Source organism: Eutrigla gurnardus (genome assembly GCF_963514095.1).
Source record: "Eutrigla gurnardus genome assembly, chromosome: 8".
Classification (NCBI taxonomy): domain Eukaryota; kingdom Metazoa; phylum Chordata; class Actinopteri; order Perciformes; family Triglidae; genus Eutrigla; species Eutrigla gurnardus.
The window spans coordinates 14,235,287-14,252,681 of NC_139922.1; the positions used below are offsets into that span (position 1 = coordinate 14,235,287).

Consider the following 17,395-nt stretch of genomic DNA (forward strand, 5'->3'; position numbering starts at 1 on the left):
TAAACTTTGCGATCTTTGTGAGACGTGTTAATGCAGTAATGAGGACATACGCAGCACGTGGTATTACACATTGTACTCCCCTAATTATCACCTTTGTTGACAAATTAGAAAAATTTGCAATCAGCGGCTCATATCATATCGAGCATCAATATTTCATGTGCATTCTGTGATCATGTTACTGTACATGCGGCTGTCAAAGTGCCTCCAATTAGTGTTGTGCAGCGTCAATAAGAGCACATGTTGGGGGAAAGACTTTGAATATTCCCTTTCGTTATCAGCCTTTCAATATCCATGCAACAGCGTTCAACCATGAGGAGAAATTGAGATTAATCATAATTTTTTTTCCTGCATTCTTGGCATCGGCTATGTTGGCTAATATAAATTATGTCAAAAATAGCACCAGGATGCACATAATAAAATAAAGTCAACACACCCACCTTCATGAAAACAGGATGTGGGTTCCTCACATTTAAACATGCCTACAAATAGCTCCGTATTTAACACTATGATTAGGCTGTAAAGCATTTTACTGTCAAGCCGTCTTGAAGGGGAAGCAGAAATGTTTTCAACCAAATCGTCTGCTCTTCAGTGAGCAGGGCAGGCAACACAGACCGAACATTAAAAATGAAAACATGCGAGGTGTGAATTATATATTTAACCTTGATATGTTGTGAGAGGCGGTGAGTGGCAGTGACTGTTTTTTCTGTGTAGACAGATGGAGTGGAGAGCTGTGGGAGATGCAGCGGAACATTTGAGAGGCTCTGTATTTTCTGCACAGTAATCTCATTTGGGTGCTGGTGTTGGATGACGCGGAGGCGCTTTTTTCCCCCCACAGAGCTGCATTACGGACACCCTGGTTTGGGTTTAGCTTTTCTTTTTTGAGTGGTCCTCTACTTCACGCCGTGGCACACAAACACACACAATCATACACATGCAGAGACAAAACCACATGGGGAATCCCCCACAATGCTCTAACTTTCTCCACCGAAGAGAGAAAATAGAATTTTGAGAGCAACGTACCTAGAAATACATGCTGACATTTTCCATGCAGATATCTAAGTAGGAGGATATTGTTCAAGGTATTATACTTGTTTTAGTATGGTTTATGCAGCTGTAGCCAGTGGCTGGCTAGCTTAGCTTAGCATGAGCAATGGAAACAGAAGGGGGAAGCTATGCGTCTGTATGAAAGATCACTAAATAACATGTTTAATTGTTTGATTGGTACAAAAAATCAGAGATGTTAAGCAAATAAGTACATCACCCAAATTGTTGATAATAGTTTAATAAACTCCTCATTATTGTATCTGAGGATTTCAGGGGGGGGTAAATATTTGTGGTGGACTTTACAGCTACTCACAATTTCCACAAATTTTAAGGCTTATTTTAATTTGAAAAATATAAACTGGTTTCCACCAGAATGTTGCATTTGCAAAAAGTGTAATTGAATAGTTTAATGAATTTGAAATAATGAAACAATGAACCATCTCTTTGTATGTTATGCACAGGCTCCGGCTCTGCCGGGAAGTATATTATTTGATAAAACTGAATGACTCATCTTGATATCCCAGTTTTGATCAAGGAGGGCTTTTTGTATGAAACCAGCAAGCAGCCGGACTAGGTGTTGACATTTTCCATTTTCACCCTGCTGACTCAAGCTTCAAGTGTATGTGGTGGTTAATTTCACGGGCACACTGTGGGCGACCAGCAGGCGAAACGATGTGGGTCAGCCAGCCGGCAGCTCCGAGACGAGCTCTTACGCTAAAATAAGTATAAGTCCGAATAAAGAAGAAGTCCAACTAAACGAATGTACTTTTACGGTGTGATTTTGTCCTCCAGAGACTCAACAGGACTCAGGATTCCAACTAACTCTATTTTTGTGAAACGCATCCCGGGTGGCATGGTTAATGTAAAATTGAATAATGACAAATGCATTTGTTCTGCAATCAGATGTGCACTATTTCTACCCATGATGTCACCGCTTCAATGAAATCTATTATTCCTCAGGCAATATATTCTGCCTTCTCTCTGTTGTAACGTTGCTTTAATGTCATATTTATATTAATTGTAGTGGAAATTAGCTGAATTAATTGGTGTATGAAAACGAATGGTTTTCATGGAAGAGATTAGTACGCATATTTCTTTTTTTCTTTTCCCCCCCCTGTGCTTCTCTGGGGATACATGCGCGAGCTTAAGTGTTCACATATTGCCTCCCATCTGAGATTTTCATTGAAGGTCTTCTGAGCGACGAAACCGAGGTTATCCGTCTTGTGTTGTTTTTCCTGGAGGGTCTGTTGTAATACCACCGCCGTTGTAGTCCTCGATGGCCCCAGTCTTGTTTGAAATGGCTAAACTGTTTTCCTGGACAGTGTCCTGGTTAATAGGCCCTCTTTGTCCCTAATAATGTGATTACCGTCTGGGTCAGTGGTCTGCTGGGAACACCAATGCAGTTAATTGCTGGAGCTGTTATTTTAATGAATGAGCAATACAGCTTTTGAACCCACAGACAAGACACTGGGGAAGATGTGATGTTTGCTCATTTAAATATGGGCGTGGCTCAGCGCTCGCTTCCACATCTCGGTAGTAGAAGCCCTCATATAAATGATGCTGTGTCAGAAGAAAAAAATGAGAAAAAAACTCAAAAAAATTCCTTCGTGAATCAAAAAAAGACTCAGAGATGGGTGAAGGCCACATGTAATCTGTAACCGCTGTGATATATATATAGCACTGAGCTGTAGAATTTCAGAAAGCCGAAGCAAACTGCACTTCACTGGCCACACGTCTCCAAATGGCCAAAATCTGACAAATGTTTACTGAAGCATCACCTCGTTTTCCTGACTGCAGATGTTGCAGAATTGTTAGAAGCAGTTGTTCAATCAAATTCACCCCCGACAGGCCTTTGGTAATAAGAAAAGTCAAGCTATGCAATGGAAGAATTTATAAGATACGGGGAAACGTTTTATACTTGCAGCCGTGTCCTCGGTGAAAAACACAAACAGCATTATGAGGTCTGTGCCATGTTGAGCGTGACTGTGTTCCCCGAGTCTCTGCGCTGCTAAAAGGATAAACACAACGGGAAAACAGCCTGAAGTGATGCAACTTTCCGGATCCCTTTTACTCTCAAATAAAGCTTGACATTGCATTGGAATCTGTGTAGAGGAGGAAGTCCTGAATTACACATATATGTTTGTCAATTTAAAAGATAATTTTACACGTCTAGAAAGTCACAAAGGTTTGACTGTGGAAATGCATAATTAGAAGGACAAACTCCGGAGTCGCCTCTGCGTGACGTTTCTTACTGAAGCTACGATGTCTGTGTGGTTTACATACGTACATATTTGTATTGAAATAAAGTCCAGTGGCGGTCCACTTCGCCTCTCTGTACTGATTGACAAATGATGGAAAAAGTGGAAGAAAAATATTTGGGAAATGTGCTAGCTCACACCATTTGCTCTAAAAAAAGGCCTCTCCTGCATCCCCGCCACGCTTATGCTCATTAAAATGACACAAATGTGTCTGATGCCAGTCATCACCAGAGGACCATATGGCTGCCTCCTTCCCCGGAGTTTACTGGCTGACCTCTTTACCCCTCGCTGATGTCTCTGACCACGACGCCCATCACAGATGGAAACCGGCTTCGGCGGACCTCCTGCTGACTGTTGGACCGTCCTGCCATCACGCTCGGTCTCCCGGCATGAACGCTGACCGCAGTATCACCCTTTTTTTGTGTCGCTCTGACTCGGCTGCCAGCTGAAACCCTGGGACCTCCATCTTTGCCTTCTTCCATATAAGGCGTCATGAGTTACAGTGAGTGAGCAGAGTGCACCATCTGGGACGCCTTCACATCCAACTTACATATTCATTCCTGCTCAGATGTGAAAATAGAGATCCTGCCACGGTCAGAGGTCACACAGCTGCCCGGTGTTCACCTTTGAACCGCGGCGAGAGCACAAGATGCCAGCGGCCCGCCGCCGTACACTCGCATTGCTTGGCCACTCAAGGGTCCTTGTGCGTGTTTGTCAGAAAGCGACGGGGCGGTTTGTCGTGTCACTATCATGCCACTGAGTGGTCAGAGTCAGTAGCAGGAAGTATTTGTTTGACGCTGAACAATAGATCTAAATCACTCATACGGTTTCCTGTCGTGTTGTTATGGATTTCTCATTAGTTGGGAGGATGGGGCTGGCCCCGAGCTCAGAGCGGAGGTCTTTGAAGTCTGAGGCGCATGAATATATTTAGAATGACCTGAATATCTATTTGTAGTTCAGATTTATGTCTCTCTGAGGTGCTTTGAATTAAGTGGCGTCTTTGTTGGCATATGAGCAAAAAAAAAAAAATGGCGGGCTTTGCATTGTGTGCACACTCCCGTAATCGTAATTCTATCGCTGGGGAATTGTACCTCTGCCATTTTCATTGAGCTTTATCTGTGTTATTCTGTGTCAGCTGTGGCAGTTCACTGCCTCACCTCTTATCAGAACAATGGGCGACAGAGCAAAGGTCCATTAGCATGTGGAAGGGTGTGGAAGGGGAGGAGGCGTGCACGGCCACAACAGCGACCACGAGAGTGAGTTCAGATCACCTCTGCACTACCTGACTTCCTTGGGACCGTCCCGCGTTAGGGCTGCAGAGGCGTTTATTTATTTCTGCGTGGAGAATGAAGCAGGCACCGACACGAACGGACGGAGAGAAACCGAGATTTTCACAGAGACAAAGAGACATCTGAATGCAACAACAACAAGATAAAAAAAAAAGGGCGAGAAAACACACAGCTATATCCGGCAACTGCATTATTTGTTTCTTACTGAAGGCACAGTGGGAGGGTGAGGGGGAGCACACGCCTTCGCAGGAGCAGCAGCCGTGCGCGCTTCCATCCAGCAGACAGACATCTCCTCGCCTTGTTAACAAAAAAACGTGCTTTGTTCAATTAAAAACTGGAGGGATGAAGATGAATCGCCCTCTCGGATAAGGGGGAGGATGCTGCTCTGCCCCGAGAGCTGCAGGTGCATTCAGCCAAGTGGAGGCGCGGGACGCACAGCAGCTACCGGACCAGGACCACAACACCTTCTCCACCACAGGAACCCCCCTCCTGCTTACACATATGCTGCTGGTTAACGCGCGTCTTCCTCTACAAACAACTGGATTTCATCCCCCCGACGCAACTCATATTTTAATGTGAACAGTGTGGTATTGATGGACTCACCGCTCATTTTGGAAATATATATATTACAAAAAAAAACAACAACAACAAATAAACCAAGGACCGGTGTGTTGGCTTTCTCGGAGAAGGCTGCTTCACATCAACCTCGTTCCCGTCGGGGACGGTCTCGTGCGCCACGATGCCCGGAACGGAGGCTCTCTACATCGGGATGGAGGTGGTGATCGCGCTCGCCTCCGTCATCGGCAACGTGATGGTGGTTTGGGCGGTGAAAATTAACAAGTCGCTGCGGGACACCACGTTTTGTTTCATCGTGTCCCTGGCTCTGGCCGACATCGCGGTGGGCGCGCTCGTCATCCCGCTGGCCATCACCATCAGCATCGGACTCCAGACTCACTTTTACAGCTGCCTGATGGTGGCGTGCACGGTGCTGGTGCTGACGCAAAGTTCAATCCTGGCCCTGCTGGCTATTGCGATCGACCGCTATCTCAGGGTCAAGATCCCGACCAGGTAATGAGGTGTTCACAACAGGGAGAAGTACAGTTTTATTCTCACTATCTGTGCCACGTGGGTAACGTGACAGTGATGGTGATGGGAATGCGGTGGATGGTGTTTTATGTTCCTCACACACTCACAGCTCCATTTGCTTCGCTCATTAATTTCCTCATGGGTCTGGTTCCACTTCACTAAGGATGCCTCCATGCTGTCCCTTTACATGCACATAGATCTGACTCACCACCGCCTGACATGACAGCCAACCGGGGGCCTATCTGATCAACCACCAACTTTAATTAGCCCCTCTGTCCTCAAGATGCTGTAACAGGAGCACAGTGACAGAATGAGTGCGTTTAGGGGTGTGGTTGGGTGCAGGAGACAATGTGTTCACCGTTATTTCCAGAGGGCACGAGAAAAAAAAAGGTCAGATTTGCTGTCACCGTGTTCATCTCTTTGGATGAGTTGCAGGCTTAAACAACCGAGCAGCGGTACTAAAAGGCTGAAAAGATACGCTTAGTAGAGCGGGGACATTTATTGTCAGTGGAGTCACAAGGACAAGGTGATAAAACTTTGAGGCTCACAAAGTCTTCAGGGCGTTATGATGGCTGTTTTCAGCTTTTTACTACTTGGTCTTTTAAATCCATCCAAGCTTAATAGTGTCTGCCAAGACAACGTCACGATGTACAGTCCTTTTCTTATTTAAATCAGAAATTCTCTGGAACCACTCCCTTCCCACAACTTCTATTAAGCAGAAGAATTTCCTCCGCTTTTCCTCCCACACGCTCTGCTGTTAGATTAGTATCTGATCTCTTCTCAGCAGACCGACTCCCCGGCTCAGTGTGTGGATAATGATCTTCTTGCCATGCTTCAGACACAGACCTGGCTCAACACATGGGCACTGGTAGATACTAATCCCATACATGGCACTGGGCTAAATAGCATTTTTTTTTTTTTGCTTCAGGCTCCACTTCAGCAGGTCAAAGGTCATGTTATTGTAATGTAATTGTAATAATCCGAAAGGTAGCTCTGAACACTTTCCAACGTGATCTGATCACATGTGTTTCCCTGCTTCTAGGCAATATGTCATTTCTTGTCTTGGTCAGAGGACCGCAATGATAACATTTTACAGCCTCTGCACCTTTTTTATCTTCTTCTACCTCCTGCTTCTTATCCATAAAACACTGTAAACAATAAAAAAAGACAAATCTGGGGACTTTGTCCACTGTGCCACTGTAATAAATTAGTAGATAATATTGCAGATTGTAAGAGTTTATGACTTTTTCATTTTTCCCCCGAATGAAAAGAATCATAAAAATCATGTGTTTGCCCACGCATTCCTGCACAAGTGGAAATATGTGCTGCAAGGTCAAGGGGGACTTGTGGCTTTTCTTTTGAATCACACCTTTTGTTAGCCCTCGGGCACTGACATGATGGAAAATGAATTGAATAAGGAAGCATGCTTGTGAAAGTGCTGACATGATACTGTGTTGCTTGCAGGTACAAGCGCGTGGTGACCACTCGGCGAGCGGGCCTGGCCGTGGTGATATGCTGGACGGTGGCCTTCATCGTGGGGCTGACCCCCATGTTGGGCTGGAACAACCTGAAGCGCCTCCAGGAGAACGGCTCCATCAGCTCCGACCTCATCATCACCTGCCAGTTCGAAAACGTCATCAGCATGGACTACATGGTCTATTTCAACTTCTTCGGCTGGGTGCTGCCGCCGCTGCTGCTCATGCTGGTGATCTACGCGGAGATCTTCTACGTGATCCACAAGCAGCTCAACAATAAGAAGTTCACCACCAGTCACACGGACCCCAACAAGTATTACGACAAGGAGCTGAATCTGGCTAAATCGCTGGCTCTGGTTCTGTTTCTCTTTGCAATCAGCTGGCTCCCCCTCCACATCATCAACTGCATCACTCTCTTCTGCCCCGAGTGCGAGACGCCTATAGTCCTCCTCTACATCGCCATACTGCTCACCCACGGCAACTCCGCCGTCAACCCCATCATCTACGCCTTCCGCATAAAGAAGTTTCGCACGGCCTTCAGGAAAATCTGGCAGCAGTACCTCTGCTGCAAGGACACGCCAGCGCTGGAGATCCAGCCCAGCGACAGGAAAGAGATGCCCAATCCAGAGCCGAAGCAGGTGACACCACCGCAGCCCCCTCGGAAGGAAAGCCTGAAAGCTGATCCACCACAGCAGCAGCAGCAGCCGCCGCCTCCGCCTGAACAGCAGCAGGACCAGAGGATCGAACCACCTCAGCAACCCAAAGAACATCCACCGTTACTGGAGCAGAACACAGTCTGAGCACGAGGAGCGGAGCTGATGGCTGGCTGGAAACACAATGATCAGTGCACGAGCATTGGTTCTCTCCTCATTTGAATGTTATGAGGGGCATGAAGTGCTACAACGCTGTTGGGAGCGAGGCGACTTGGATCATGCATCCAATATACTGGAAGATCATTTATCTTTACTCAGGCGGAGTGGCTTTACTGAAAGTCTGGTCAGAGCAAAAAAAAGAAAGAAAAAGGTGTCTATTAATTTGCAATAATGGAAGTCTTTTTGAGAGCGACTGTCTATCTTAGTAACAGACTGAAGACATTGAGCTTTAACTGTTGTTCATTATGGTCAATCGGTCGGTGTGTACGTTACAAAATGTGCAATATAAGTTATCGTGGTTGGTCAGTATCGGAATATCACCTGTTATAACTGGCTTTATGAGGAAAGTTTATACGTTGAATTGGGTGATTTTACTACTGTAATATTGTGTGTGTGTGTGTTTATACAGTGGCTGAAGAATATGAATGTAATAATGTAAATAAGAGACTACAGCAGCAGCAGCAGAAGCAGCACAGCCCCGAAAGCTCATCTCTTCTTCAGGGTCTTAATCGCACAACAGTGGTGGAGCAAGAGGCACTATGGGAGGGAGTTTTTGCAGCAAGGAGGTGTGTGTGCGTGTGTGTCTGTGTGTGTGTGTGTGTGTGTGTGTGTGTGTGTGTGTGTGTGTGTGTTGATTGAAGGGTTTTGTAATCCCTTAACTCTTCTCCACTGGAGCCCCTCGGTGGATTCAGCAGCTCTGATCCATTACTGAGGAGATGGACAGGGATAAGAAACAAGCAGCTGGAGGGAATGGGAGGTTTGAACCTTTTAGAAGCTGCGTGCCGGCGACTCGGAGCTGCAGGACGACAGCTTCTCACGGGGGAGAGAGACAAGATGCACTTAGAGCTCGTGTTTATCCGGCCTCCATGCCAGCTGGTGGTGGGAGCTGGGGTTTCCCTCTTTTTTTCTTTCGCTATATGGAAAGATGATAACATTGTCACAACCTACCACTAGGAATAGTGGCTTCCAATGCCTTAGTCACTATTGTAATTAGTATGGACTGGACTGGAAAAGACAACCTAAAGATTGTGAGTAACTTAACTTCACTGTAAGCTCGACATTTTTTGCGTAATGCCACACCGGGGGCATCTGTAGACTAGTAATTTTGTTCAATCCCGCTCACATAAAAACACTGTACGAGAATGTAAAGTAATTCTGATTCATCTCTTGTAAAGACAGAGTGCTCTGGCCAAGACAGTTGCTGGTATTCTGCTAAGTGGGTGACAATCTCTTTCTATTAGGTTAAGACATTTTCTATTGGAGTCTTGACAAATATCTCTGGGGCACGACAGAAACCCAGTGTATCGGCCAAGTGACTGTATATAAGACACACTTGAAAGGAGAAAAAGAGGATCAATAAATGTATAATATTATGTGCTTAATACTATTTACAACATATGTCATGATATACATTTGTGATATGTTACTTCATAGCTTGATGAATGATCTCTGGTGCAGATGTGACTCCTGACAACACAGTCAAACTCCAACTATTTTGCCACAATAAATATGTTTTGAAGGAAATGTAATGCCGCCCATTACATTTTCCATGACGATGAAATGTCAAGTCACAATAATGTAGTGATATTGATATCATGTAAACAAATCAGCCCCTCTAAATAATTTTTATATACGTACCGTTACTTAATTAATTTGCCAAAAATGAGATAAAATGCACAATAAACAGATGGAGATGAATCTTATTCCTTTTTTTATAGATTTTAACGACGATATCGTTAATTATCCTGATATTTCGATAAGTGTAGTGACATCTGATATTGTGACAGCGATACACTGAATGCATCAGAAAAATGTCAACATATTGAATTTGTTTCCCCCCAAAATATACCATGTGGCAATATAGCATTTGTACTGCATTAATATTTTTATGGTTATGTTTAGGAATCTCTTTGGTTAAGGTCAAGGAAAGTGGTTGTTTACTACAGGAAACAGACAGCAGTGACTTGAAGCAGGAGATATAATGCGAGTCGTAACATTTAACTGAAACCACAGTCTTCCCATGACCTTACCCACAGTGCTTTGCTTGTCTCAGCCTCACCACAGACCGGAGTCTGGATGCGAAGCCCAGACTTTGGTGTCAAACTCCTGAGCTTTGCACGCCCAGCCTCCACTCCGACCGCATCCATGGGACTTTGTTGCAGAAGAGAAATGTCGAGCTTCATCTACAACAAACATCGTTGCCTCTCAACATCACCGAGGTAACGATTATGTTTGTCGCCACAATGTAAATCGATTCAGGCGTCTCTGAAGACGGCCTTGTACAAAGTGCCCTGGTGCATTCATCATATCGCTTAAAAAAATGGCTACGATCAATGCTTTCAAACTAAATATAGATCACATGACGATCGTATGTGAAAGAGCTTGTTCGAAGTGACGAACCCACGATTTACAGGTCTGATGAGCTCTAAGGAGGGTTAGCGTCTTTCAGCTTCTTTTTTTGGTTTCCCACCCGTAATGTAAGTTTTCTTTTGTCTCACTGCCTTATTTTTGGTTTCCAATGGATCTAGGCTGCTACTACTTCAGACAGAGCTGGCAAAAGGCTGGTGATGAAATGGGACACGTAATCAGGTATTTCAAGAGTTAGCCATAAATCACATCTAAACGCCAGCCGCAATGCCAAATCAGGCCAGAGTCAGAATGTGGGGGGACCAATGGCTCGTTCCTCACTTCCGAACCTCCCTGCTTCTGATGCTCTGCCTCAGACCACGCCCACCTTTGAACCCGGCCTTCATTTTGATGGCTGTTAAAAAACTGAAGTGAATATAGGACTTACATTCACATGACTCCAAATGAATGCTCACGCTGCAGAGGTATCTGCTGGTTTTGTAAACAAGTAGCTGTTTGAACCATTTGAACATATTATTTATCATAGAATTTTGACATTAACTTTAAAGGCTTAAAGGTTTCCACTTGCTTTGCTTGTTTCTGCTTGTCTTTCAAAAAGAAAAATCAGTAAATGCAGATTTAAAGGTTGTTACTAACAGCCAATCTGTTCCTTCCTCACATAAAGCCAGTACTTCCTGTGTGGTAACTGAGGATAAAGTACATCCACCCAGTGCATCTATTCAGTTATTCTTGTTTCAAAGAATGATAAGTAGTATGTTCTACCTATTCACTCCTCTCCCAAGTCTCCACTTCCTCAGCTGTAATTATTCCACTGCAAACAACTCTTAACTTTCTATTGGTACCTTTCTTGGCGGCGCTGTCAGAATTCTCATTACCACTGTAATAACGCAGCGAGTGGCTCTTAGATAACAGTCGAGAGTCGTCGCCGCCGCTTTGACAACCATTTTCCTCTCAGTGTGAGTTCCTTTGATATTTGGTGACGTATAAAGTGCCTGGAAAGACCAAGTAATCCCAGCAATGTCTCTCTCTCTCTCTCTCTCTCTCTCTCTCTCTCTCTCTCTCTCTCTCTCTCTCTCTCTCTCTCTCTCTCTCTCCCCATCTCTCAAGATTCACTTTGGTCTCCTCTTCCAGAATCCATAGAGCAGAAAATATACTAGACACGTGTACACCATCATGTGATATAGTGCTGAGCAGAAAGCGTATAAATCAATAGTCCAGTTCAATAATAGGAATGTTTTACATACAGTATAACACATCCCTCAGTCTTGGAGGCTATTCTTAACATGCTGCTTTGGTTGCCTGGGGGAAAGATGCTGAATTTCAGGGAAGGATTCGATATCAAGTCGAGGGAGACGTCTGATAAGAACAACAAATAAGAGGAAAGGAAATACAGTGGAATGGCAGAGGTAACCTTTCTCTGCAGTGACCTCCTGTCCTTGGGGCTAATGTGGGTGCTAACCGCAGATCCTGAGGGAAGGGGGGACGGGGAACTCTCTTTCCAATGCTTCATATTCACATTCTGCAGTAAAACCATGCTTCAGGTTTCAGTAAACCTGTATTTGATGTTGCAACACGTTTGCTTGCATTTCATTGAGTAAATGGCTTCATTCAGTAAATCCCTTTGCAAATGTGAATGCAGGGAATGTGTTTGGGAATGAATGCAAACTGTTATATAACAAGAAAGCAAGTGACCTCCAGCCGCCGCTGTCCCCTCGGGTGAAGTGCACCTATTTGTCTCCACGTTTCATCTGAATGGTTTGTTCCAACCGTGTTTCAGGTCAAAGCTCTGTACATAATATCTAACAGACACTGACCTTCCAATCCTCCAAAGACTCCCTGCACTTCCAGGACAGGCTGCGGGGAAAATGCATCCTATGTTCCATTAAAGGCCTTCTTCCATTAAAAATGGAGGAGCAGGTTTGAGCTACCTGGGCTCTGATCAGGCATCATGAATAAGCAAGCGTGTTGTGCCCCCGGTGCTGCTGCACAACAGGAATCAAGGCTTCTTGTCACAACACTTTATGTAGCATCACATACTATAAACAGCTGTAACACACTTCCAACCCAGAGGTTTGAAGGGCGAAGAGAAGACAAAAATGCACATAAAACTGTGATCGTGTTAGCAAAGCACGGAACCGTATCCACCATCGCAAACAGTCGTCGTTTTGTTGGCAATCTTATGCACGTGTGATTTCACAGGAAAGTAATCAGTTATGAAAACACGGTCACCGATTCTGCCTCTGCTGAAAGAGCATTTGTGTCAGGCTCATCTGTGTTGCCATACCGCCGTGGGAACATCAATCCCTAGTTGGCGGTGCAGCTAACGAGCAGCGCTGGATCCAAACAAATATGAATAAAAATGAGAAGATGCAACAAAGAAATAATAATAAATGAGTGGATGCATGTTTGTAGCAGATGTAATATTTGCAAGCAGTAATAACTAGACACGGTCGATTAAGACACAATGACATGAGACATATTTTAGAGAAACACCTGCGATAAAGCAAAGCAATTGAACAGAGCAGATTAACTGCCATCATCTTTGGCTTGCAAATGTACCCTAAAGGTGTTGTAACATATAAAACTGCGTGATCAATTCTCTTTTACAGTCCTTCAGAAACGATTTCATCCCACTCACTCACCCTCTCTGAAACAGCAATGAGAGCTCGCAGCATGTGTGAAGACCCTTCAATAAAACTGCATTAGGGTTCTGCAAATAAAACAAACGCATCTTCTCGAACAATCAATTATTCACCAAACAGGCTTACAAAATTAGAACAACATCAATATTTGATCTCCTTTAAAAAAAAAAAATCAAATCCCTGCCTCAGGGGGGGATTTTTGAAAAACAGCCTTGAAGCAAGGTTGTTAAATGTAGAGGAGGATTGGCTCCTGTGTGAACCCTGACTAAGAGAAGATCATACAATGGTTCCCATCATTTAAATTTTTTTTTTTTTTTTATGGAGCAGATTGAGCACGGATGGTTTTATGCTTTGCTTAGCATAAAAAGAGCTTTTCCTTATAAAGTACTGGCTGTTAAAGCTTGATGGTATATTCCTCCTCACCAGAGCTCTATTTCCCACTCTGGTTTGACGTCGACGGTCCTTATGACAGACTGCCACCTGCTGGTAGATAATATTTTAGTATGTTTGATTCAAACTGAGTAGGAGAACTCACTGCTGATCTGGCTCTCTAGTGGAGGGTACCTAGGTCACATCTGGTTCCTTCATTAAGCTTCTAGGTCCCGAAGGCGCTTTTCAGCCTCTATAGACTTTCATTTAAAATCTTTTGAAGGCGGCTCCAAAGACCTGCTTGGCTAATTAATCTCCCCAAGACACTAGAATAGCTCATGGAGGAGGGATGAGAGCCAAAACAAAAACCCTGTGCAAACACATTGGATTCAATTCACCCATATTGTGCTCAGAAACAACAAGATAACAAATGTTAATGATTTTCTTCTATAATTGAATAATGTGCAGAGTTAAGCACCACATTCTAATCATTGGTGTTTTGGTGTTTGCTGGGTGGGGATACGTTTATTTGATTGCATTGTTGTATAATAAAAAACAATGTGCAGTCAAAAAGAACGTTCTCCAGGATTTGCAAGGAAGTTTATCATCGATTTTTATCACAAGCAAATTATATTGTAGATTTGAAAATGTTGTTTGAAATTGTTATCTCACGGAGATCCTAAACGTTTTATCCAAGCAATGCTCCCACATGAGCTCACCCACACATTGTCACCATGCCAACATCGTGTTTCTCTTCTGAGGAAGTCGGCCAGTTCAGATAAAAGTAGGAACACTATAAACGATACCCCGTTACAGCTAAAAGTACTGCATAAGTAAAAGAACAAAAGTATTAACATCAAAATAAACTTAAAGGACCTAAAGCTCTAATGTTGTTATAAGAAGTATAAAGTAACATAAAGTACACAAAAATATTCAAGTAAAGTGAAAGTACCTCAAAAGCACATATAAAAACCACTGCCTCCAGGTTCAATAGATTATCAGTTTGTGTTTTTTATTTTGCATTCCTCAGGCATTTTAAATGGGTTAGTAAAATGCTTTGCTTGAGATAATATGATGGTAGATTTGCTGCTGTGCATTTTAGTGATACGGGCAGAGTCATCAACATAGAACCACAACAGTAATTCCAGGGTTCAAGTTGTTTTGATGCATTACGGGAAAATGACGCAGCGTTCGCACAACGATCAGGGTTTTTTTGTCCTGGAGGGAAATGTTGTATTTGTCTTAGGCCACGCGAGTTCAAACTTGGGCAACCCTGCATACGGTCACAGGGAGCCCGAACGCCAGCAAACACACATCAAAAGGAGGAATAATCGCCTGCCTCGACAAGTCTGAACCAGAGTGTGCCGAAGCAGCTGAAATGCTGAGCCTGACTCACTCCCCGCCTGCTATCGGCTGCTTGTCCTTTATCAGGAAGGGGAAATTCCCATCCTTGGTGATTTTAAAAACCTGTCTAATGGACATAACCAGTCTTGGCTCTTTACCCAATCTGTAACAAAGCACTTACGTTTTGTTTTGGATTGCAGGCCATCAGTTCGTCGTGGCCGATTGTTTTGAAAACAACTCTTTAAAAAAAGTTATGGAGGCGTTGCTCCATATGCTGTTAAACAAGCAATAATAATATTTGGTGTGATCAGAGCTCCAATCGTGGCCCATGCTGTCACTCCCTTGTGGCTGAGCGTTGGATGGCGGAGGATGGAACGCCCATAAAGGCCACTGCTTATGACTGGCAGTAATTCGCTTTTAACGGTGGTGGTGAAAGATGGCTGTCCATAAAGTCAACACAACGCCGCCTGCCTGGACTCGCTCAGCAGTGGCAGCCCACGCCTCGCCAGGCGCAGTCTACCCTCATGTGTGGCTCCTGGCCAAACCCGCCCGCTGCTTTTTTAGTGATATTATATAATTACAATTTGTCTACACTTCAGTATCACTTACAATTATACCTCCTCCCTGTGTTGGCCTATAGGGGGTTACGGCACGGACCGTGAACCACAATCACCCCCGGATCTCTGTTGCATGTCCTTCCCCCACTCTCGTCTAATTTCCTATCATCATCCTGTCATGGTAATTTCTCCCTCAGGTAAACTAAGTTCACAATGAAGATTATACGTTTGGTTCTCTTAAGGTCACAAAGGGACTCAAGTTACAGTGACCTACATATCCATACAAAGTACTCATCAGTTCCCAAGTGTCCTGATCCCGTAGAGTACCTGAGTGCAAGGCCTGGAATTGTGCTTTTTTTTTTATGTTCTGCGGTTTCCCCCGATGACAAGGGGGCCTCAGCAACGGGAAAGAAAACAGTGATAAGCAGAAATATTGCATGTTTATATTGCATAACTTTTTGAACAGCTTTGATCAACCTGACATGGCACTGTGCTTTGATCCCTGGCAATGTGGCGGAACTTCATTTCCCCACATCAAGATGGAGATAAGTTGTTTTCTGCTCATGTAATCCAGATGAAGTCTAAAGACAAGGTTCCTGAGAGGATGAGGTTGAAATGAACATTTTTACGTTCATTTTTTAAATCTACATTTAGTGTTTTTTGTTTGTTTGTATCTGTGCTCATCATCTTGGGGTGACCTCCTTTGACCTGAACCACTATTTTGAAAATGTTTATCCTGAGCTGGATGTGACATGGATGATATATCTACAGTGTAAGGACCATTATTATCACTATTAGTATTATTATTAATCTGTACTATTATCTGTAAGTACTGTAATGCATCTACAACCTGTTGACAACTGGTATTTGTATGGGAATCCAACTTTTCCATCTCCCAATCTTTACAGCCAATTAGTGGATCGTTACACTGAGATAATGTATGAAGCACGACATATTCCCAAAGGTGACTAATAGTCTAGATCTCGATAAAGTGTTTGGGGAAGCAGAAATAAACCTCCAGGGAAGCGTGAGTCAGAGCTGTGACCTCTTGTGCTCCTGGTCCCATTCGTATGACTGCATACACCTTTTATGGTGACTGGTGAGTTTGTTCTTGGAATTTTTTCTGTCTAATTCATCATAATGACTTATGACTCATTGGTGACCAGCTGGTGTATGAGTGACACTTGAGGGTTTGGAGGCACAACATGGTTTGCGCCAAGGCGATTTGCTTGTTTTGATCAGTTTTTGCTATGGTTGTCATCAGTTTTGTTTGGTGTGCTCTGAGGATCTTTCTGTGTGCCAACGTTACCCAGAAGCATGCGTAGCATCTTGACAGATTGAAAATGATTACAAATATTCAGAGGCAACGCATTAGACACGCTGTTTATTGCTGTTTTAGTTTCATTCTTATTGTCCTAATGAAGTGACTAACTTAAAATGACCAAATATGAACCTCAGAGGCAAACTTCTCAGGAAGCCAACATGAACTGTTGAGAGAGTTTAGTGGGGTATAAAAACAAGGCGATTCCCAGAATAACTGTCAGGCAGAGCAGACTCAGCAGGGCTGGGTAAAGTACCTGGACGTGGTGATGGAGTAACGCTCCCCATCCACATCAAACCCAGTGACGGCCTTCGTGTGTTGCACAGTCTCTGTGTCCCGCCGCAAAGTCAACAAGCCAGTCGTCATAAAACACGACGCAGCTCATGAGGAAGCTGGCCAAGAGACCACATCAACTGTGGCAGACAGGAAGTGATTTTTTTTACATTTAGAATGGCCTGCTAGAAACATACCATAAGAAATAAACACTTTGCTTTAACGAGGTAGAAACTAAACAGGGTATGAGCCAATTAAGGACAAGGTTGCAACACTTTCTGTACAGTGCTGAAATGTAAACACTGAGGCATGTGGTGCTCAGAAGGATATGTGCTGATTTAAGCACCACATTATAATCATAGGTGTTGTTTGGTGGAAAAACATGTTCGATTAGGTTGGAATTACTCTTTTTATTTGAATGCTTTGTTGCATAATAAAGTGTTGTTTGAAGTTGTTGATTATCTCACAGAAATTCTAAAGGTTTTATCCAAACAATGT

The 17,395-nt window shown here is 43.8% G+C and overlaps 1 protein-coding gene across 1 annotated transcript; it reads left to right on the forward strand.

Moving 5' to 3' along the window:
• The first annotated feature begins 4,853 nt into the window (after positions 1 to 4,853).
• adora1b (adenosine A1 receptor b) lies at positions 4,854 to 9,800 on the forward strand. Its single transcript, XM_084016178.1, has 2 exons — positions 4,854 to 5,659; positions 7,142 to 9,800. Exons 1-2 carry the CDS (start codon positions 5,331 to 5,333, stop codon positions 7,950 to 7,952), a joined length of 1,140 nt encoding a protein of 379 aa, XP_083872304.1. The 5' UTR covers positions 4,854 to 5,330; the 3' UTR covers positions 7,953 to 9,800.
• Positions 9,801 to 17,395: the final 7,595 nt, after the last annotated feature.